At 39.4% G+C, this 23,856-nt stretch overlaps 1 protein-coding gene across 12 annotated transcripts in view; it reads left to right on the top strand.

Moving 5' to 3' along the window:
- Window positions 1-23,856, top strand: part of LOC142748891 (protocadherin alpha-C2-like) — a 215,500-nt gene that overhangs the window by 173,332 nt on the left and 18,312 nt on the right. For 7 of the 12 annotated variants that reach the window (XM_075856260.1, XM_075856259.1, XM_075856258.1 and 4 more), the window contains exons 2-3: window positions 5,460-5,518; window positions 20,336-20,454. In XM_075856260.1, the coding sequence (XP_075712375.1) occupies window positions 5,460-5,518; window positions 20,336-20,454 (178 nt within the window). The remainder of the gene's footprint in view (window positions 1-5,459; window positions 5,519-20,335; window positions 20,455-23,856) is intronic. The other 5 variants (XM_075856263.1, XM_075856262.1, XM_075856261.1 and 2 more) reach the window with 3 other exon arrangements.

The following is a 23,856-nucleotide window of genomic DNA, read 5'->3' as shown; positions in this document are numbered from 1 at the left end:
CAGTTTATTTTACATGCTCTTTGTAGCAAACTAAAATGATTGTTTTCCAGACCATAAAACAGTTGAAGAGTTAAAATGATAATTCTATTAGCAGCCTTTCTGAGAATATCTGTTCTTTGGACTGTACATAAAGGCAAAAGAAAACTTAATTCGCTTTAGAAAACAGCAGACAGACAGTCTTAAGCAATGTTTCTGGATTATGCCCTTCTTCCAACTAGACATGTGACAGAAATGTTACAGTGCACAGACATGGCCTTAGGTGCATCTATATTTAGGAATACCAATGGAGTAGAAATACAGAAGAATATTTTTGTGAATGCACTTGGACTAAATGCAGCTGCCTAAGTGAATTCATTTATATTTATTTAATATAAATAATTTAAAGGCATTTATTTATGCCCTGGAGTTTGTTCATGAATTAACACGGCATGGAAAATGCAGTAGAAATCTCTTTTTAGTGATACGTATCTACAATTTGACAAGTTTGATTTGAATTTTGAGGAAGAGCAAAATAAAAAAAAACAGCATGACCTTATCTATGAAGGACATAGAGTGAGAGTTGTGCTAAGCATACTTGACAAACCCTCCAACAATAAAGACTTTTGTTAGTTGCGTTGGATTAAGATAATGAGCATCAATGGTCCAGTTATTTTCATACATGGCTCAGTCATTGCATTTGTTAACTTATCAATTTAAGGCAAAGATGTGATGATAAAACTCATAGGGGGGGGGGGGGTTCATAGCAAATCTTAAAATGGAACACCCTTCAAATGTCTTTCAATTTTACAGGAAAGACATTTAATTTGCTTTGTGTTAGAAATTACCGTGTGTTATTGACTCTTGTGACAGCGCATTGCGCAATGACTAAACACTGAACAAATACCAAAGTGAGTAAATATGACCCAGGAAAAACGAATATTACAGTCCATAAACATAGTTTACAGCATAACTTTTATTAAATACATTCAAATTTGGAACATCAAACATATACTGTAATGACGGGGTAGGGAGACAGACAGGTGAGCCCTAATCTACCCGCCACTCAGTCCCTGCCTACTTGCATGGCCCGTCCTAGGCGAAAGCGTACAACTGGGCGACGGTCCCTACGCTCAATATGTGTACGACAGACAAACAGACAAGGGTATACAGAAGCTAAGGGAAATGGGGCAGTTGCCCACGGCAACACCATGAGCAACAGGAGTAGTGAATGAGCCGAGTCAAGCCAGGAGTGTACGAGGTACCAAACACAGAGCAGGAGCGTAGTCAGTAAAGCCAGGGTCAAAATGAAGCAAGGTCAATAATAATAGCAGGAGCAGCAGAGCCAGGAAACAGGAAAGAATCACAGGCGAAGACAAGCATGAAATGAAGGTGTAAATAGGCCAAGGGCGGGAGCTAGAACCGTCTGGCCAAGCTGTGATAGGTTCTCCCACTCCTCAGCCTACCAGCCTGAGTGGTAGCAGATCGAGTCACTCTATCAGACCTAGGAGCAGGTGCAGCCTGATTAACCACGGGCGTCGACACCTTTCCTGACATGCTTAATGTAGGAGGACCAGTCCTTGGAAAACACAAGTAGGTCATCAAGGTACACTACAAGAAATACCTCCAAGTAAGTAGTCTCTTAAAATCTCATTTATGAAATTCTGGAAGACCGCAGGAGCATTACACAACCCAAAGGGCATGACGAGGTATTCGAAATGACCTTCGGGTGTGTTAAACGCAGTCTTCCACTCATCCCCCTCTCTGATGCGGATAAGGTTATAAGCCCCCCGAAGATCAAACTTAGAGAACCATTGGGCCCCTGGCCCTGAACCTGATTGAAGAGATCAGGAATCAAAGGAAGGGGATACTAGTTCCTTACAGTGACCTTATTCAAGTTTCGGTAATCAATGCACGGCCTAAGACCACCATCCTTCTTCCCTATAAAGAAGAAGCCAGCACCTACCGGAGAAGTAGAGGGGCGAGTGTAACCCTTGGCCAGGCATTCCTGGATATACTCTCTCATGGCTTCACGTTCGGGACAAGAGGGATTAAATATCCTACCCTTAAGGAGCTTAGCTCCTGGTACCAAATCGATAGCGCAATCGTATTCTCTATGAGGAAGTAACACTTCGGAGGCCTTTTTAGAAAAAACATCAGCGAAGTCCTGAATAAACTCAGGTAGAGTGTTCACCTCCTCAGGGAGAGAAATAAAATTAACAGAAAAACATGACGTCATGCATTCATTACCCCATTTTGTAAGATCCCCAGTATTCCAGTTAAACGTGGGATTATGCATCTGCAACCAGGGAAGGCCTAAAACCAAATCGGATGATAATCCCTGTATCACCAGTACAGAGCACTGCTCCAAATGCATGCAGCCAACAATGAGTTCAAAAACAGGGGTATGCTGCATAAAATAAACATTAGCAAGTGGAGTGGAGTCGATACCCACTACCGGGACAGGTTTAGGCAAATCAATCAATGGCATAGCTAGAGACATAGCAAATTCCACAGACATAATATTAGCAGAAGACCCTGAATCCACAAAGGCACTGCCGGTAGCAGACCTACCCTCAAAAGAGACCTGAATGGGAAGCAAGATGTGTTATTGACTCTTGTGACAGCGCATTGCACAATGACTAAACACTGAACAAATACCAAAGTGAGTAAATATGACCCAGGAAAAACGAATATTACAGTCCATAAACATAGTTTACAGCATAACTTTTATTAAATAGATTCAAATTTGGAACATCAAACATATACTGTAATGACGGGGTAGGGAGACAGACAGGTGAGCCCTAATCTACCCGCCACTCAGTCCCTGCCTACTTGCACGGCCCGTCCTAGGCGACGGCGTACAACTGGGCGACGGTCCCTACGCTCAATATGTGCATGACAGACAAGCAGACAAGGGTACACAGAAGCTAAGGGAAATGGGGCAGTTGCCCACGGCAACACCGTGAGCAACAAGAGTAGTCAAACCTGGGAGTGTACGAGGTACCAAACGCAGAGCAGGAGCGTAGTCAGTAAAGCCAGGTTCAAAATTAAGCAGAGGTCAATAGAACTAGCAGGAACAGCAGAGCCAGGAAACCAGACAGAATCACAGGCAAAGGAAGAGCAGGAAATGAAGGTATAAATAGACCGAGGGCGGGAGCTAGCTCCGTCTGGCCAGGCTGTGATAGGTTCTCCCACTCCTCAGCCTACCAGCCTGAGTGGTAGCAGATCGAGTCACTCTATTAGACCTAGGAGCAGGTGCAGACTGATTAACCACGGGCGTCGACACAGATGCTGTGTCTGGCAGATCCTTTACATATACCATGGGAGATGACAAAAAAAAATTAGTAAGCCATTCAATTATCTTTATCTTTCTTTGGGATAATTTAAAGCTCATTACTGGATTACATTGAGTATGCCTCAATCAGACAAGAAGAAAGATGGATCCAGTGTTATACAAGCATGTCTTTGGCCCTCAAGAGGAAATTATTCTGATGGTCTTCTATCAATCTATACAGAACTTGTGACTGTCCACTTTTTAATACATCCTAAACTATAAGGGCATTATTGTGCAAATGTCATATCCTTAACAAATTCTGATTAATTCTATGTAAATCACCCCATAAGTTATGTCCCTAGCACTAATTGTTAAGATGTAAGGGTCCTCTTGCATACCCCCACATGGGCCGTGTAAACAAACGCCGATCAACGAGACAGCTCGTTGATCGGCTCTCGTTTGTTCCTTTCACAAGGAGCTATGTGTGGGGATGAGCAATTCTTACTACGATCACTCATCCCCATGCATTACTATCATTTCGGCAGCAAATCTCCCTATTTACATATGTGCTGCTGACAATGATAATATTTCTTGCAGCATAAACTACACAATCAGGCAATGAACGGTGTCTGAATGAGAGAATGTACAGGACGTCGAGTGCACTGGCAAGAAAATTGGTATCCAAAAAATATAAAAAAAATAAAGGTTATTAATAAAGATTTTAAAATTGAATTCTATTATCATACAAGTTTCTTCTCCAAGTACAAGTTTCTTCTCCACAGCGGTCTGGACAATGGTTAAATCATGCACAAAGTAGGTTGAGAAGGTGATAAATGAGAGGGAGAGGGCAGAGAATAGTCTGGATTTTTTTTTTTTATGTATGTGGGTGATGCGGTGACCAAAAGACAATTCACCATAGCCTCCACAACTGTCTATGGTTGCAACTTTCTACCATTTACAGCAGGAAGTCCAGCTGTGGAGAAAAAAAAACTGCTGCTCTCTGCAGGCAATGAGAAGCAGAGCATTCATAAACATGTGTAAGTTTTGTTATTTGGTTGTAGAAGCAGTTTAAGCATTCTTACACCTGTTATACAGTTACTTTTATTGTTACACTATTATTATTGTACATATCTCACTTTTACATATTCATTTTTGAGCTTTCATGAAAAACATGTACAAATAATAAAGATAGGCACAGGCTCATGTACAAATCTTCCTCAACAGGCCCATTTAGTCGTGGGCATACCAATAAAAGAGTTTTCCCATATCAAATATCATAATAGAACCCCTTTCTTGTGCTTATTCAACAACTCCATCCTAGAAATCAAGATCTTGGCGCTTGGTCATCCGAGCCTTTCCACAGTTTTTCTCCTTTCTAGAAGTGAAAAGAGATCTTTCCCTGAAGCTGGTTCCCTTCTCCTTTTTTGGCTTACATTGCCATGCTTGTGGATAAGGAAAAACTCCACGGGTTTATACCAGCCTTTTGAATAATGGTATGGGACAAATCTTAGATGGGGCTCTTCTCTCATGAGCCCTGTATTTCAATTGTTTTTAGGTTCCTGCCGTTATTTAACAGTACAAAATAAGAATATAATTAAGATGAATTTCAAAAACCTGTAAATTTCGTTAGCAGAAATCTAATGCGCTCTTAGATTGTAGCGATATGAATTATTTGACACACAGAACATAATTGTTGGAAAAGTTTTTTTACACATTGGCAAGAGTGGTGCAGAAGAACTCCAGGTTTGTCATACAAGAAATCCATTGTAGTGTTATGCCTTTCAGATAACTCAAATTTTTTCAGATGACTCCCAAAACATATGGGGTCCTGTTTTCTCTAATTGCTTAAACTATCTTTCACTGGAAAAAAAACCCATCTAATCATGATTTATATTATGATTAGGGTCCAGTTCTCATTCAATTTATTTTTATATATTCAAATCGATTCATTGGATGATTGGAATTGTTGGTTATATATTCCAACATTTTTATTTTCTTAGTAATTATTTACAAATCTATTTTTATGAAATTTTTGAAAATTCAAAGTCTGCAGAATGGTAAATTAAGTATTGTCTTTAATTGTTAGATATTTTTTTTTTTTAACTGGCAAACAGTGCAAATGTTTGATCCTTTATGTTGACAATGATTGCATAAATTAAAGAATTTCTGACTGGAACTAAACATTTGTTCTTATTTGCTTCTTCAGCCAAAACATCCTAACCCAGACTGGCGTTACTCTGCATCACTAAAAGCTGCAATGCAGGGGTGAGTACATATTTCATTTTATACTTTAATACATATGACACAAAACAATGACAACACAACGATACAGTAAAAATATGGTGCTCTGTAATCGGCCTTCATAAATATTTTTTATTTTATTTTCAATCTTGAAAGACATTCTATAGTGTTCCATGTTCTTATGCTAATTTTAATAAATGTTATGATCTATAGACTTTCTGGCTATTAAATATAGTTTTTATTATTTAATAGAAATACATGAGCAATTTTAAATATGAATGATTTATCTTGGCATTATGAGTTAGGCCCCATGCACATGACCATAGATTTTATCCGTAATTATGGACTGTAATTACGAACCCATTCATTTCTATGGCTGACGGACACCTTCCCTTATATTTACGGGAAGGTGTCCGGGCCGTAGAAAGCTGTCCTATTTTTTTTATTTTATGAACCATGCTCCCATACTTTATAAGAGTGTCTAAGAGTATTTTAGAGTGTCCGCGGCCATCTGTGCCCATAATCATGGACCACGGTCATGTGCAAGGGGCCTCAGGGTCTATTTATATGCCAATGCCGCCATAGCTGAAACTCCCCGGTGGCTCAAGGAGCCCCTACGATTTCTTACTTTCAGACCTGTGAACGTTCCATGTGCCATCATCAGATGTATCTGTAAGGCACCATTTTCCACCCTAGAAGCATTCCTTCAAGCGTAGAATTCTGATGTATTACACCATGCTTTGGAACATGCAGCAATATTTTTCTCATGGATTCATATAGTACTTCTGTCTGCCTCCATATAACACCTGGAAGCACATAGAGGTATAGTTTGGATCTCTAACAAAACTGTGTTCATGAGTCCTTATAGTAAAAACATCTGCTACATCCACAGTTTAAATAGACAGTACCAGGTATGATGCATTTTTTTTAAATATACTTCTCGTAATGTTCATCAGAACATGCTGTTCTGTAGCTTGACTAGTTTTAGATGCAAAAGATAAAATGTTCCTTTATTTATTCATTCATTCATTAATTCATTCATTCAGAGGAATATTAATAGAGGAGCTCTTATTTATTTTCTGAAATCTATTCAATTTAATTTAGTAAAGTGAATGAAGAAAAAAAAATGATAAACCAATTATGAAATAGTAATTATTATTATTATTATTATTATTATTATTATTATTATTATTATTATTATTATTGTTATTATTATTATTTTCTAATAGCCCCCTTAAACATTATCCTTGATAAAATTAATGATGATGTATGGGGCAACTAATGAGTAACTAAGGTGTATTGAGTGGCAGACATTTATTGTTTAGTTTACGGCAGTTTTTGATGAAATTTCTCTTGTATGAGATGTAGTTCATGCCAGACTTATCAGTCAAAGAAAGCAAATTTTAGAAGAAATATACTGGCATAAAAAGAAGTTCAACCATGCAGACGTTTCCAAATTCCCTACTTTTATTAAGGGGTCTGCAACTATTATTACATTTTGGGAAATTCTCGCCATCTTCCCTCTCAAAATATACTGGCGCAAAATATGCCATTATGAATAAATGTGGATCAATGGGTCAATTTCCAAAAATATTAAAGCCAATCCATAATGAACATAGTGTTTAATTTTAGTTGTAATAATTAAGTGTACCTATTACTTCAGATACAATTTGAAGGTTCGGAGATCTTAATACTCACAGCTGCTTAACGCTGTAAATTTGTCATATACTTTATTAACCTTTTGCTCCCAGTTGTTTATGCAGAGCAGGCAGATCCTCTCGCATCATGTGGCAGTGTGTGTAAATCTTCAGAGACCGTCTGCTCTCTCTCCCTCTCTCTCCTAGGAATGCTTATTACCTGTTAGGCAAACTAATATACTGAATAGACTCGTATTAATAACCATTGATTTTTATTTTTTTTATCTAAAACCGGAGATGCACATAAAGTATGTGGTAGGATACTGCTCTATCTATTATTTTTTCTATGTTTTAACAATGTATTTGTATGCATAAACTAGAATGCACCAGAACGTGTATGCTTTATGGCAGGATGTGTATGCTTTATGGCAGGAAATGCACCTAAGGCTGGGTTCACATGACCTATTTTCAGGCGTAAACGAGGCGTATTATGCCTCGTTTTACGCCTGAAAATAGGGCTACAATACGTCGGCAAACATCTGCCCATTCATTTGAATGGGTTTGCCGACGTATTGTGCAGACGACCTGTAATTTACGCGTCGTCGTTTGACAGCTGTCAAACGACGACGCGTAAATGGACTGCCTCGGCAAAGAAGTGCAGGGCACTTCTTTGCCACGTAATTTGAGCTGTTCTTCATTGAACTCAATGAAGCACAGCTCAAGATTTACGAGCGTCTCAGAGCGTCTCAGACGCCTCGTAAATTACGAGGAGGAGCATTTACGTGTGAAACGAGGCAGCTGTTAACAGTCTGTCTTTTCACACGTAACTGCCTCTCATCGTGTGAACATACCCTTAGGAGGCTGCAAAGGTTCTAAACAGGCAAATCTAGGTAGATGATAGGACCCACTGCAATCGGTGTAAACATGCATTATTCTTGTCAAGCGAAATGGTGTGGTAGACTCAGGCACACTGTAACTCTTTTACCCAAGGGCCCACATACACCTAGAATATGCCATGGTCCTATAGGCTTAGTATAGTAGTACTGCTCTTCACCTTCTTCTGCCATCCTGTTTAACAGAGCAGAGCAAAGTTTGTGTATACGTTCTCACTTTAGTCATTATCAATGGTGTAATCATGGGTGTGATTTTTTTTCCTATAGACTAACACAATGCAAGTAGAAAGAAAAAAATCTTTAATGCTTGTAAAAAAGGTGGGGGGGGGAGACGAAGACCGTGTCAGGCAACAGCCGCTTTGCGTACAACGCTTTCTCAGGCACTCTCTATAGACTAATAGACTAATAGATCTAGTATTTCCATTATAAGCTACTACTGATAAATTCTATCTTTGTTAGCGCAGTTACTGTATACAACAGTCTGGAGACCATTGTTATTGCTATGCCATAGCTTTTACTGAGTCAGCTTAGTGCCACTTTATCTTCAAGTGGGCATCATTACCTGCACACTACAGTATACTTGGTACTGGTATATGCCACAACTTAGTGAATGTAGCCCTTATATTATTTTTCATAATGACACCAAATTGCAGAATATGGGCCATAATATTAGTATATTCAATTCTCTGCATTAACCCCTTAAGGCCTGGTTTTGGCCTTAAGGCTCAGAGCCCATTTTTCAAATCTGACATATTTCACTTTATGTGGTAATAACTTCAGAATGCTTATACCTATCCAAGCGATTCTAAGACTGTTTTCTCGTGAGCCATTGGGCTTTATGTTAGTGGTAAAATTTGGCCTATATATTCAGTGTTTATTTGTGAAAAATAGCAAAATGTAGAAAAAAATTGGTAAATACAATTTTTCTGAATTTAAATGTATCTGCTTGTAAGATACCACCCAAAATAGTTACTAGTTCACATTTCCAATATGTCTACTATATGTTGGCATAATTTTTTGAACATTCTTTTATTTTTCTAGGACGTTACAAGGCTTAGAACATAAGCAGCAATATCTCATGTTTTTAATAAAATTTCAAAAGCCTCTTTTTTTTAGGTACCAGTTCAGTTCTGAAGTGGCTTTGAGGGGCCTATGTATTAGAAACTCCCATAAAACACCCCATTTTAGAAACTAAACTTCTCAAAGTATTCAAAACAGCATTTAGAAAGTTTATTAATCCTTTAGGTGTTTCACAGGAATTTAAAGCAAAGTAGAGGTGAAATTTACAAATGTCTTTTTTTTTGTCAGAAAATCCTTTTTATTAATTTTCTTTCTGTAAAATAGAAGGTTTTACCAGGGAAATGCAACTCAATACTTATTGCCCAGATTCTGCAGTTTTTAGAAATATCCCTCATGTGGCCCTAGTGCGGTAATGGACTGAAGCACCGGCCTCAAAAGCAAAGGAGCACCTAGAGGATTTTGGGGCCTCCTTTTTATTAGGCACCATGTCCTGTTTGAAGAGGTCTTGTTGTGCCAAAACAGTGCAAACGCCCAAAAAGTGACCGTATTTGGCAAACTACACCCCTCAAGGAACTTATCTAGGGGTATAGTGAGCATTTAGACCCCACAGGTTTTTTGCTGCATTTTGTAGAATTAGGCTGTGCAATTGAAAAACAAATTTTTGCAATAAAAGGTACACATATTTCATTTTGACAAGGAATAAATGGGAAAAAGCACCCCAACATTTGTAAAGCAATTCTGCTGGAGAAGCCTCTGGCGTCACTATCCATATATGGACAGTGACGTCAGGGGCTTTTCTTCAAGCAGAATCCCCGGCCAGAGCATTGCTGATGCATTTGTGTTGGCTTTATACTGTATGGCTGCATCTATGGGGGAATTATACTGTTTGGGGGCAGCTATTTGGCATTATACTGTGTGGGAGGCACTATGGTGTATTATACTGTGTGGGGTTCTATGGGGGCATTATACTGTGGGGAGGCACTATGGGTGCATAATAATATGTGGGTAGAACCATGTGTGTATGGGCGGTGTTTGGGCGGGGTTAAAATAATAAAAATGTGTCCTTCTTTGAGATACTTGAAAGTTGGGAGGTATGCAGATAACACAGTGATAACTTAGTACAGATAATGTAGCAGATGTTACTTACAGTCCTATGTAACACCACAGATAACACAATGATAACTCTCTGAGTACAGATAATGTAGTAGATGCACACACAGAGAAACATTTACACATACACAAAGACATATATACAGACACATATATAGGCAGTTAGGCACACAAATACAGGCACAGAGACACAAATACCCACATTTTGGAACATATACACACACAGACATATACATATATACACAAATATACACACACAGAGACATTCAGAAACACAGAGACACAAAGAAACACACAAGTACATATGGAGGCACAAACAGCAGACAGATTTTCCTTTAGGTACTTACCTCCTCTCTTGGAGCACAAGCTCCCAGGCTTCATGCAGGGGCAGGCCGTGGGTGGAGCTTCCTTCTCTCCTCTCGCTGCCTCTGCTCCTGTCTCCTCTGTGATAGGCCAGCCCTGAGTCTGAGACATTCCTGCTGTTCTTGGATTGGCTACAGCTGCTCATGTGAGCAGTTCTGTACAATCCATGAACAGAGGGCGTGTCTTACACTCAGCATTAGAAGCGCTGCTGTAGCCACCCCCCTGTGAGTGACATGACCGCCGGTCGGTCACCTCACAAAATTGTGCAATTATGTTAGCACCGCTGTAAACAGTTTTGCTGTTTAGAGGAGCTATAAAACTGACCTTCCTTCCTGAGAATCTGGAGCATTACATTTGTGGGTTCGATTAAACTCTCAAAATGGCTAGAAAAAGAGAGCTTTCATGTGAAACTCGACAGTCTATTCTTGTTCTTAGAAATGAAGGCTATTCCGTGCGAGAAATTGCCAGGAAACTGAAGATTTCCTACAACGGTGTGTACTACTCCCTTCAGAGGACAGCATACACAGGCTCTAACCAGAGTAGAAAGAGAAGTGGGAGGCCCCGCTGCACAACTGAGCAACAAGACAAGTACATTAGAGTCTCTAGTTTGAGAAATAGACGCCTCACAGGTCCTCAACTGGCAGCTTCATTAAATAGTACCCGCAAAACGCCAGTGTCAACGTCTACAGTGAAGAGGCGACTCCGGGATGCTGGCCTTCAGGGCAGAGTGGCAAAGAAAAAAGCAATATCTGAGACTGGCTAATAAAAGGAAAAGATTAATATGGGCAAAAGCACACAGACATTGGACGCCATCTGTCAAGCATGGTAGAGCTAATGTGATGGTATGGGGTTGCTTTGGTGCTGGTAAAGTGGGAGATTTGTACAAGGTAAAAGGGATTTTGAATAAGGAAGGCTATCACTCCATTTTGCAACGCCATGCCATACCCTGTGGACAGCACTTGATTGGAGCCAATTTCATCCTACAACAGGACAATGACCCAAAGCACACCTCCAAATTATGCAAGAACTATTTAGGGAAGAAGCAGGCAGCTGGTATTCTATCTGTAATGGAGTGGCCAGCGCAGTCACCAGATCTCAACCCCATAGAGCTGTTGTGGGAGCAGCTTGACCGTATGGTACGCAAGAAGTGCCCATCAAGCCAATCTAACTTGTGGGAAGGGCTTCTGGAAGCATGGGGTGAAATTTCTCCCGATTACCTCAGCAAATTAACAGCTAGAATGCCAAAGGTCTGCAATGCTGTAATTGCTGCAAATGGAGCATTCTTTGACGAAAGCAAAGTTTGAAGGAGAAAATTATTATTTCAAATAAAAATCATTATTTCTAACCTTGTCAATGTCTTGACTATATTTTCTAGTCATTTTGCAACTCATTTGATGAATATAAGTGTGAGTTTTCATGAAAAACACAAAATTGTCTGGGTGACCCCAAACTTTTGTACGGTCGTGTATATTACAAGGATATGCAATCAAAGTCTGATCATGGAATATGATACCCATGACTCACACTAATTACAAAAATAAAAGGGACTGCAGCCCATTTGGCTGTCCTCTGACATATCACCAAACCAGTGAATGGTGCTGAGTTGCAGTTCCTGCGCAGCACAACTTCATCATAGGAATCAGTGTACAAACCTCTAAGTGACATTAATAGCTCATACTAGCGGTATACCATCAATGTCTTTTTTCGGGATGCCTCTTTATTATAGTTAGCAACTCCTCATAATATATAGAAAGAATCTACATGATGTGCGTTAGGCAGTAATACACCAAAATTTATATAAATAATAAGCAATAAATAGAAAGGTATAAAATGTATCAAACATGTCAAAGTATATATCAATACACAATATATAATTGTTTTATAACCAAAGGGCAAAGCAATAATACAAATAAAAACTAGGAGGATGGTACGGATGTATCCATCTTTAAAGAGACTCTGTCACCAGATTCTCAAACCCCTATCTCCTATTGCATGTGATCGGCGCTGCAATGTAGATAACAGTAACGTTTTTTGTTTTTTTTAAACTTTCATTTTTTGCCAAGTTATGAGCTATTTTATATATATGCAAATGAGCTTTGAAATGGACAACTGGGCGTTTTTATTTCAATATGTCCAACTGGGCGTGTATTGTGTTTTTAACTGGGCGTGTTTATGTGTATGATGCTGACCAATCAGTGACCAGTCAGCATCATACACTCATCTCCATTCATTTACAAGCAGCACAGCGTTCTTGCTAGAACGATGGGCAGCCATATACACAAGTGTCCTGATAATGAATAAACATGAAATCCAGCAAGCCACTCGTAATCGCTGGAAATCTCAGAGAAAAGAGTCAGAAGTGTCAGGATTCTCAATACACATGACGTCCAGGCTGGATGGTCATGTGTATTCATTATCAGGACACTTGATTAACGTTAATCTAGTGTCCTGATAATGAATACACATGACCATCCAGCCTGGACGTCATGTGTATTGAGAATCCTGACACTTCTGACTCGCAAGAGAAACGAAATCTCGTTTAGCTCCGTAATCTCGCGAGATTTCGTTTCTCTTGCTGCAATCTTAGAGAAAAGATTCAGAAGTGTCAGGATTCTGAGTACACATGACTTGTAAACAAGACCCGCCCATGCCATCCCAGTGTATTCTGCAGTAATGCCCAGGTCTCGTTATAAAACAATAATGAGGTTCCTCCACTTCAACGACAATGCACAGGCCCCAACAAATACCGATGCAAACCGTGATCGGTTATTCAAAAAGAGACCACTGATAAATTCCCTTAATAATTTATTTCTTCAACTCTACACCCCTGAGCAGTAAGTAAGCGTGGACAAATCCCTCCTCAACTTCCATGGAAGACTTAGCTTTCGCCAATATCTACCTTACAAAGGGCAAGATATGTCGTCAAGCTTTATAAATTGTGTGAAAGCGGGTCAGGATATACCACCGCCTTCAGAATTTATGAAGGGTGGGACCGCTCAATAAATGTTCCTGGATGCCCCCCTGATCTTTCCACCAGCAGTAAGATAGTGTGGGAGAAAATGCAGCCTCTGCTTCACCAGGGGTATCATCTGTACTGCGACAATTTCTGTGCTTATGCATCTGAAGAATTTCTGGCGGTCAAGTAAAGGGATCGCAAAGGCATATATGTGCTAAGCACGATTCATACCGCAGGAACAGTGGCAGTGAGGGAAAGGGGGGCAACATCTGACAAGCACATGGGGGGGGTGGATTTGAGCGACCAGGTTTTACAGCCCTACTTAGTGAAACGCAAAACAAAAGCCTAGTACAAAAAAGTGGCCATTTATCTTCTACAGGTGGCAATCCACAATTCATTTGTGCTCTATAAAAAAAACAGAGGCAGAGACACATACTTGGATTTCCACGAGAAAATTATTGTAGGCCTCATATTTGACGTTCAGGACACCAGAGAATGCCCCCAGTCTGAGGATGTCAAACAACTGACTGAAAGACATTTTATCACTCGCATTCCCCCAACACCAGCTAGAAGCAAAATGCTAGCATAAACTGACGCATTTGTAAAATTCTTGCATTATTTTTGCCCACTTTAGAGAAAAAATAAAAATGATGTATACTGACAAATGCCATTAAAACAAAGCCCTATCTGTCCTTTAAAAAATTTGTAAAATTCAAAGACGAACTTTATTCACCTGCAGAGTTATAATCTAAAGAAGCGCTTAACAAAATTGTGACATTTTCTCTGGTCTTTTAGCTGTAAAACCGCATAGTCCATAACCGGTTAATGGCCTTTTCCACCTACATATACTGTACTTACCAGAGATATTGATTTCCATGTGTAAAATAAGATAAACTTACTAATGTACAATACTAGCCTAAATGAATCATTCTTTGACTCATAAAAACATAGATGTTCCTGTTTATGGCCCTATCCACACTTTCTGCACCTCTGCTCCATCATGTTTGAAAAATGGGGACAACCTATTGACAGTCATAGATCTAAATGCAGAATGTATATCTGACTAATGTTAGCTTTACTTCTATGGCAGCATTGCCTGACTGCATGTTACATAGTTACATAGTTACATAGTACGGCTGAAAAAAGACACATGTCCATCAAGTTCAACCAAGGGAAGGGAAAAGGGAAGGAAAAATTTCTACACATAGGAGCTAATATTTTTTTGTTCTAGGAAATTATCTAACCCTTTTTTAAAGCCATCTACTGTCCCTGCTGTGACCAGCTCCTGCGGTAGGCTATTCCATAGATTCACAGTTCTCACTGTAAAGAAGGCTTGTCGCCCCTGAAGCTTGAACCTTTTTTTCTCCAGACGGAGGGAGTGCCCCCTTGTTTTTTGAGGGGGTTTTACAAGGAACAGGATTTCACCATATTTTTTGTATGTGCCATTAATATATTTATATAAGTTAATCATGTCCCCCCTTAGTCGTCTTTTTTCAAGGCTAAATAGGTTTAATTCTTTCAATCTTTCCTCATAACTTAAATTCTCCATGCCCCTAATTAGCTTTGTTGCTCTTCTTTGTATTTTTTCCAACTCCAGGGCATCCTTTCTATGAACTGGAGCCCAGAACTGAACTGCATATTCTAGATGAGGCCTCACTAATGCTTTGTAAAGTGGTAATATTACATCCCTGTCCCGCAAGTCCATGCCTCTTTTAATACACGACAATATCCTGCTGGCCTTTGAAGCAGCTGATTGACATTGCATGCTGTTATTGAGTTTATGATTTACAAGTACACCCAGATCCTTCTCAACAAGTGAATCCGCCAGTGTAGCTCCCCCTAGGACATATGATGCATGCAGGTTGTTGGTACCCAGATGCATAACTTTACATTTATCTACATTAAACTTCATCTGCCAAGTGGACGCCCAAACACTTAGTTTGTTTAAATCTGCCTGCAATTCATGAACATCTTCCATAGACTGAACTATATTACATAGCTTGGTGTCATCTGCAAAAATAGAAATAGTGCTATTAATCCCATCCTCTATATCATTAATAAATAAGTTGAATAATAGTGGTCCCAGCACTGAACCCTGGGGTACACCACTTATAACTGGGGACCATTCAGAGTAGGAATCATTGACCACAACTCTCTGGATACGGTCCTTGAGCCAATTCTCAATCCAATTACAAACTATATTTTCTAAACCTATAGTCCTTAATTTACCCATTAGGCGTCTATGGGGGACAGTGTCAAATGCCTTTGCAAAGTCCAAAAACACTAAATCCACAGTGGCCCCTCTGTCTAGACTTCTGCTCACCTCTTCATAAAAACAGATTAGGTTAGTTTGACAACTTCTGTCCTTAGTAAAACCGTGCTGTCTGTCACTTATAATGCTATTTATTGTCACATAATCCTGTATATAGTCCCTCAATAGCCCCTCAAACATTTTCCCCATGATGGATGTTAAGCTTACTGGTCTATAATTACCCGGGGAAGACCTAGAGCCCTTTTTGAAAATAGGCACCACATTTGCGCTGCGCCAGTCCCTTGGCACTATACCAGTCACTAGAGATTCTCTGAATATTATGAAAAGGGGGACAGAAATAACTGAACTAAGCTCTTTAAGAATTCTAGGGTGTAACCCATCTGGTCCCGGGGCCTTGTGCACATTTATTTTATTTAATTTAGCTTGGACCATCTCTACATTCATCCAATTCAGTATATCAACTGATATATTAACAGCACTGGCACCGCCTACATCAGCTGCTCTTTCTTCTGTTGTATATACAGAGCTAAAGAACCCATTTAGTAACTCTGCCTTCTCTTGATCCCCTGTGATCAACTCCCCATTACCATTATCTAGGGGTCCTACATGTTCAGACCTTGGCTTTTTAGCATTTATATACTTGAAGAATTTTTGGGGATTTGTTTTACTATCCTTGGCCACCTGCCTTTCATTTTGTATTTTTGCTAATTTTATTACATTTTTACAGATTTTATTAAGCTCTTTATATTTTACAAAGGCTACAGCTGTACCCTCGGATTTGTATTTTTTAAATGCCCTTTTTTTGTCATGTATTGCCCCTTTCACAGAAGGTGTAAGCCATGTGGGGTTTAATTTGAGTCGTTTATACTTGTTACCTATAGGAATAAATTTTGCACTATAATAACTCAAAGTAGATTTGAAAATCTCCCATTTATCATTTGTTCCATTATTTGACATTAGTTCTTCCCAGTCTATATCCTGAATTGCAGCCCTCATCCTGGGGAAATTGGCTTTCTTAAAATTAAATGTTTTTGCCCTCCCAGCCTGCGTTTGTTTTTTACAGTATAGGTAAAATGTAACTATATTATGATCACTGTTACCGAGGTTTTCACGAACATTGACATTCCCAACAAGATCTGCATTATTAGAAATGACCAGATCCAACAGAGCTTCACCTCTAGTCGGGTCTTCCACAAACTGGCCCATAAAATTTTCCTGCAACAGGTTGAGGAAATGTTTCCCCTTTGCAGTTGAAGCTGAACCATGACACCAATTAATATCCCGGAAATTAAAATCTCCCATTATCACTACAGTTCCCGCCTGTGCAGCCCGCTCCATCTGTTTATATAGCTGAACATCCATCTCCTCAGTTATATTGGGGGGTCTATAGATTACACCAAAAGTAATTTTTTCAGTGTTTACCTCCCTTTCTAGTTCCACCCACAAGGTTTCAACCTCCTCACAGTATTCACCCACTATTGTCTCTTTCACACTCGCCTTCATATCATATTGTCTTTCTCTACTATGAAAATGCAGAATAATGGAGGTGACAATGTCAAGTATACATAGAGTGTATGATAAAAACACAGTAGTAAATGTGTTAAATAACTTCCTCATAGCCTGTTTAAAGCAGACACTAGATAAAACCTGTACATATCCATATACAGCACATTACATGCTGATTAATTCAAAAATGCGACATTGGGATTCCATTTTTCCCACTTCCCAATCCCTATATTTCACAGCCATATTCCTGTCCACAATTACAACCAGCAAGAATGGGACATATAAAAGTGTGTTATGTTATGGAAGTGGTATTGCATACAAAGAGATATTATCAGTCAATGTATCATCAGTTTTATTTACATCTATTTCAATAACAGACATAGTAATCGAAGGAATACTGAGGTACATTATGGGACATAGAGGTCTATGGGGGTCGTATTATGGCTCTATATGACATAGACATAATACTGCAGTTTAGATAAGGCCTTATAGGATGTTCTCAGGAGGGTCGCCTGTCTGTTGAAGTTATCTATACATTTATAGGAGTGATTATAGTTTCTAAAGAAAATATTTAAAGCCCAATTTGCACAGTTTTGGTGCAATCTTTTTATGCATTTTGTATAGCCAAAAGCTGGAGTGGATGTCAAATGTGAGCATGGGGTGCAAGTATTATTCCAATTTTTATCTATCTATTATATTTGTTCCAAACAAGAAAAAAAGGACAGACAAAGACACTTTGAAAGAATTACTCGCTGCATTTATTTTATTTATTTTTTACAATTCTTAGAGAACAAAAATAAACGGAAAGATGAGTTATGCCACAGTACTATAAATTCTTTAAACAAAATAAAAATATTAATTAAAGTGTATGTTTTCATACTAGTCAATAAGCCATCACAATAGTCTGACACTTACTGTTTTGTAGGGGTCACTTTTAAGCAGATATTTCATTATTATCACATTATCATCCCAAGGAAGGATTCCAATGCATGGTAACCCCTTTAATATAAATCTGGTGGTAGATTACAGACAATCACATATTTCTCTTCCTGCACTATGATCTGCATATTATACAGTGCATGCCCACGAAGTTCTCCCAGAGAATTCAACAACAAAAAATTCAGGCAGAGGTGACTGTACAGCAAGCTCCTGGAACTGCTGTTGATGGCACAGAGCTGTAGCCAAGTATTGGTATGGCAGTGAGGTTTTTGTCACAAATGATGACAGTAGCCCACATACTCTATGATGCCAACAACAGTCCATTTATTGACAGTTGGTATACAGAAACGGTTACAAGGTGGTGTACACAACTTTTCACAAGTGAGTGGCACAGTCTCTGAAAACATTACAGAATATAATGGCGACAACGGGGGTAATGGTGGCTCACGACTTAACTTATAGATAGAGCTTTTAGCTCCTCCCTAATTCAAGGATAGTGTTCTCTTTATCTCCACCCTGATTCTAGGTAATAGTTGCCTTTTATAAGTTTAGTACCTCCCAATGTGAAACACTCAGAATCCCTACGCTGGTTGCATCCCCACAACAATGTGGGTGCAGAAAATATATTAGAAGATGGCATCCGGGCTGTTTCTCCCAGAGTCTCATTCAACCGGGCCACATACAAAAAAATATAGTGGACCACTAATGCCTGTAATAAAGAACACATCAAAATTTGATAGAACATTCATAAGTAGATACAATTATAATCTAGCAATAATCATTCTCCATTATCTGTACCTGTAGAGGAAAGCAGGTCAAATAACATAAATCTATGAACTTAAAGCAACAGTAGCATATTCACTGGAAAGGGACCATTTCACATCCTTACATCCCCTCCAGCTTTGATACCGTCCTCAGCACCAGGACACATAGCCTTAGGTAGAATGGGCAAAAGAAGAACAACGGAAAACATAACACATTCACATTATCAGAGAAGCTGGGCTCTCAGCCGTCAGTCTGTGAATGCTCAGTCTTGGTCCACTTCAAAGTTACTCGGGTCCCTTGTGAGCCCTAACCTTCCATGGCAGTTCCTCATGGATAGAAAGGGTTCTTGGCACACTTGCAGGTTGTGCCTCCACTCTGGTGGCTGCGCCATCTTTACTGACCTGTGTTGGACAGATTACTTCTCTCTTATACAGTTCTCTCGTACAAGACCAAACTCTTTTTGAGCATCTAAATGCAGGATTGTGTCCCGTTTCTTCTGTGGCTTTAGCATCTCTGCCACTGGTAAGCCTCTCATGTGGCACTACAGCTTTATTTTGTGCCCCTCAGACAGCTTCACAGGGTCCCACTCTGGTAACCGACTCAGTAATCAAATTAAGGCCTACTTCCACATGAGGCCTTCAGCCTTTCATCTCTCCATCATTCTGCTACAGGAAGAACACTCTTCAAGCACTCTACTGCCTTTCACAGCTTCTCCATCAACTGATTCAGCTCAGGCTCATCTCCAGTGAACCACCAATATGCCATTTTTGTTGGGCTGTGACTAAACTGATGACTATGCCAAGAAATTATATAAGTATCTTTAAAGCAGGGAGCTTTATGTCGCAAATGATAACGGTAGCCCAGATATGATGCAAACAGTCCATTTACTGATAGGGTGGTATAAAGAAACGGCCACAAGGGGGTGTAAACAACTTCTCACAAACTAGAGGAGGTCCCTTGGAATGTTACATGATTATAATGGCGGACAATGGTGACTCACCACTCAACTTCCAGACAGATCTTTTAACTCCTTCTGGATACAAGAGTAGCATTTTCTTTATCTCCAGTTATTTTCTCTCTCTGGCCCTTTTATCTTTCTCTTGCGTAGTGGCTCCCTGACAACTCCACAATGACAATGATGGAATAAAATAATTGTAAAGATAAAAGAGTAAAAAATATATACAATCAAAAAATAAAAATAGATTAGCGAAAAATAATATAATAATAATAATCTGTTTTTAATATGTCCAACAAAAATATAGGTGATATATTCTCTTTCATTTATTGTATTTGTGACATAGCTCTTTGTATGTAATATTTTTTCCTCTGGAATTTAGTTTAAAGCATACCTTACCTTAATCTGATATTATTCTCTTACAGTGCTGTACATATGGAAGGAGCAGCAGTCTTACGTGGCGCAGCGGTAGGACTCGAACAACAGTGGCCAACGGTTTCCAGTGCAACACCAGGTAAAGGAAACTTTCTATCTCTCCCTAAAGGTAAATAAATATGTAAAATATAATTTTGTTTGCTAAAATATGTAAGAACTAAAATACTAAAATCAGTTCATGGTGTAGCTGTATCTTGAAATGTTGCCTATCACCCCTACATATGATAATATTTCCAATAGAAAGTAAGATTTCTGACTTTTTTCGATGGGCTATGTCTAACATAACAGCTCAGCACCATTTAGTTTAATAGGACTGAGCTGCAATATCAGACACAGCCCAAAGACAAAAGGTAGCACTGTTTCTGGAAGAAAGAAAACCCATTTTTTCTAATTGAATAGAACTCTTTTAAATAATGTAATGGAGCACATATGGAATTATAAGGATTTTAATGATATTAAGAGACCAGCTTAAAGGAGTTATCCGGGGACCAAAAATTGCTTTGCATTAATATTTTTATGTAAAAAGAAGTCACTCACTAATGTACTTTAATAAAAATTCGGTACTAAATTGTGCTGTTCAAACCTGGTGAATTGTTCCCGAAAGTCCTGGAGCTTTTCTAATATTGATGACGCGCCAACACGGCCCCACGTGACTGAGGGCTTGCTTCCTGTGATTTTCGTGTCGGTGTGTCATCAATGGCATGGCCGCAAGGGGCTGTCACATTGTCTATTTCTGGAATCCCCGAGCAGAGCATCAGCTAGCGCTATTCTCGGGGTTCCAGCACTGCTCCTGACATTTGGTCAGTGACTTCAGGGGTTTCCTATAGCTGGAGTTCCCGAGCAGAGCATCAGCTGATGCTCTGCCTGCGGACTCCAGCACTGCTGCCAACGTCAATGTCCATATATGGGCAGTGACGTCGGCAGCACTACTGGAGTTCCCGAGCAGAGCATCAGCTGATGCTCTGCCCAGGGACTCCAGCATTGCTGCCAACGTATATGGACAGTGACGTCGGCAGCAGTACGGGAGTCCCCAGGTAGAGCATCAGCTGATGCTCTGCTTGGGGATTCCAGCGATAGGAAACCCCTGAAGTCACTGTCCATGCATGGACAGTGACATCGGCAGTAGTACAGGAGTCCCCAGGCAGAGCATCAGCTGATGCTCTGCTCGGGGACTCCACTACTTCTGCCGACGTGACTGCCCATATGTGGACATTGACAATGACGTTGGCAGCAATGCTGGAGTCCCCAGGCAGAGCATCAGCTGATGCTCTGCTCGGGAACTCCAGCTATAGGAATTCATGGTATGTTTCACTGGTAGAGAATAAACATTCTGACAAAACAGTTGGAACTTCATGACATACGCTACATTTTCATTTACCCCACTATACTTATGTAAAGAAAATAATAAGCACAGTAAATAAGTTACTATGCTTAGTGCAGTTTTTCCTTTTATATACAGTTTGCTTTTATACATCTCTAAAACGAATGATTCAGTCATGAGAATTTCCACTAGGTTTTTGATGTGTAACTGAAGTGTGAAATCCTAACAGAGAATCTCTCACATTTTTAATTAAACAGAATGGAATTAATCTTTGTTTTTTTGTGTATTTTATTTAATCCTTTGCTCACTGCCAAAAGTTTTAGTTCCATATACACTGAGCTTAATTACTAGGATCATAACTAGAATTCATAGAGCCCAATACCAATGTTTCGGATGGGCTCTCCGCCTTGTTGACTCTAAACTGAACTGCAGTAATGCACACAGTAGCATTATTACTTTTACTTTGGCACAACCAATGGATGGGGAGTAGTATCATACAGTATATTAGTTCTTCTTCACAAAGGAGAACCTACAGTATATAGTGCAGCTAAACAGCACAGTTACCTCTGTTTTTCCACAAAAATGAATGTTTCTTCTCCTGAGAAAGACACCTCAGCCTTGTAGCAGCTGCTATGGTTGTAGTTACGCCCATGCCAATGATACGTCTAGTGTCCCAAATGCCATGGAATGTCACTGATACTTCTCATTTGCAAGCCCATGGCCAATAACATGTCAAGAAGTGATACTTCAGAGGGTGCCTAATCTGCAAGATTTTGTTGCCTGCAGCAACGACACTCAGAGGTGGGGCAAGCTCTCTTGATGCCCATATCAATTTCAGAACCAAACCATTAGTCCCTGAAATTTAGCATAATTGCTATCAGATGGACAATCATTAATTGAATTGTCCACTTTTTCCCCTTTTTGTACAATCTCCCAGATTGATTTCACATGGCACCATCCATAAGCAGGTATTACCGCACAGTCCTGTTTCTAACATCAACCAGCTACAAAATATAGCAGATATAAAAAAGGGACTGTAACTTTCAAATCATGGTAGCAGAGGGTACAACCACTGAATACAGATGTAAAGAACTGTATTTTTGCATGAGTCATGTAATATTTATTTCTAGCCTCATTAAAGTTTTTGCTATTTTCTTCTAAGAATCCATGTGAGAGAAATACTTGGAGCCAAAGTTGAGAGCTGTCTCATTTACTGCTGACTTCAGTTGAAGTAACATGATTAAAAATACATGAAGTCAGTGTTAAACCTACAAGCAGAGCGTCTGCCTTACTGATGTCTTCATGCACTCATTTTTATCTTGTCTTGCTCTTCTCAATTCCCTACTGCACCTGATTTTAATTCACTGCTTCTGATTTTAATTCTGTTTTCTTTCTGCCTGTTTCCCCTTTTGGCTTTGTCTCTCATTTTTGAATTCCGCCTTTGTTCCTGACTTTTTTTTGGTCCATGCATTCTGCATTGCAATGTGCAGAGAGTCTTGTGTAGTAGTTCCTACATTATTATGCCACAGTATGATAAACAGCCACTGTACTATGCCCTAAAAACAATGCTTTTTAAAGTACACTTGCTATATAATATGACATGCATTTAGAACATGTATGCATACTATGGTACACTGAGGAACAGTGTGGGCCCACAGCAGGCTATGTGCACCATATTAGTGTTCCATGCAAGAAATACAGTATCTAATATTAAGGCAGTGTGTGTATAGGCCCTATTTTCCATTTTTTTTCCACCCCTATCCCATTGCTACATACACTGCATCATCTTCATATACCACCTATTCACCTATTGGAAACAATTTAGTCTTTTTACTTTGCCATCACTAAAATATAATATGTGGCATACCGCATATCCTAGCCTTTTATTTTATTTTTTAATTCACGCATAGTCGATTGGAAACTGTTCACCTATTCAACAAACAGTTGCCACTGTGTATTAATGGATATAACATATTCATTCAATTCATATTTATATACAATAAATGTAGTATGAGTATGCAATACAAAGAAGAATTTTAAGAAGTTTTCCAGAGATTGATACAAATGGCCTAGCCTTACGATAGGACATTGTCAATGCGGGTGTCACGATCCGTGGGTATGTGGACCCACTAGGCCGCACCGCCGAAGCGGAGTAGCAGCTGGCCAAACAACAGTCTATACAAAATCCTA

This window comes from Rhinoderma darwinii, chromosome 3 (genome assembly GCF_050947455.1).
Source record: "Rhinoderma darwinii isolate aRhiDar2 chromosome 3, aRhiDar2.hap1, whole genome shotgun sequence".
Classification (NCBI taxonomy): domain Eukaryota; kingdom Metazoa; phylum Chordata; class Amphibia; order Anura; family Rhinodermatidae; genus Rhinoderma; species Rhinoderma darwinii.
The sequence above is the reverse complement of the archived record's forward strand: the minus strand, read 5'-3'. Positions and strand labels throughout refer to the sequence as shown.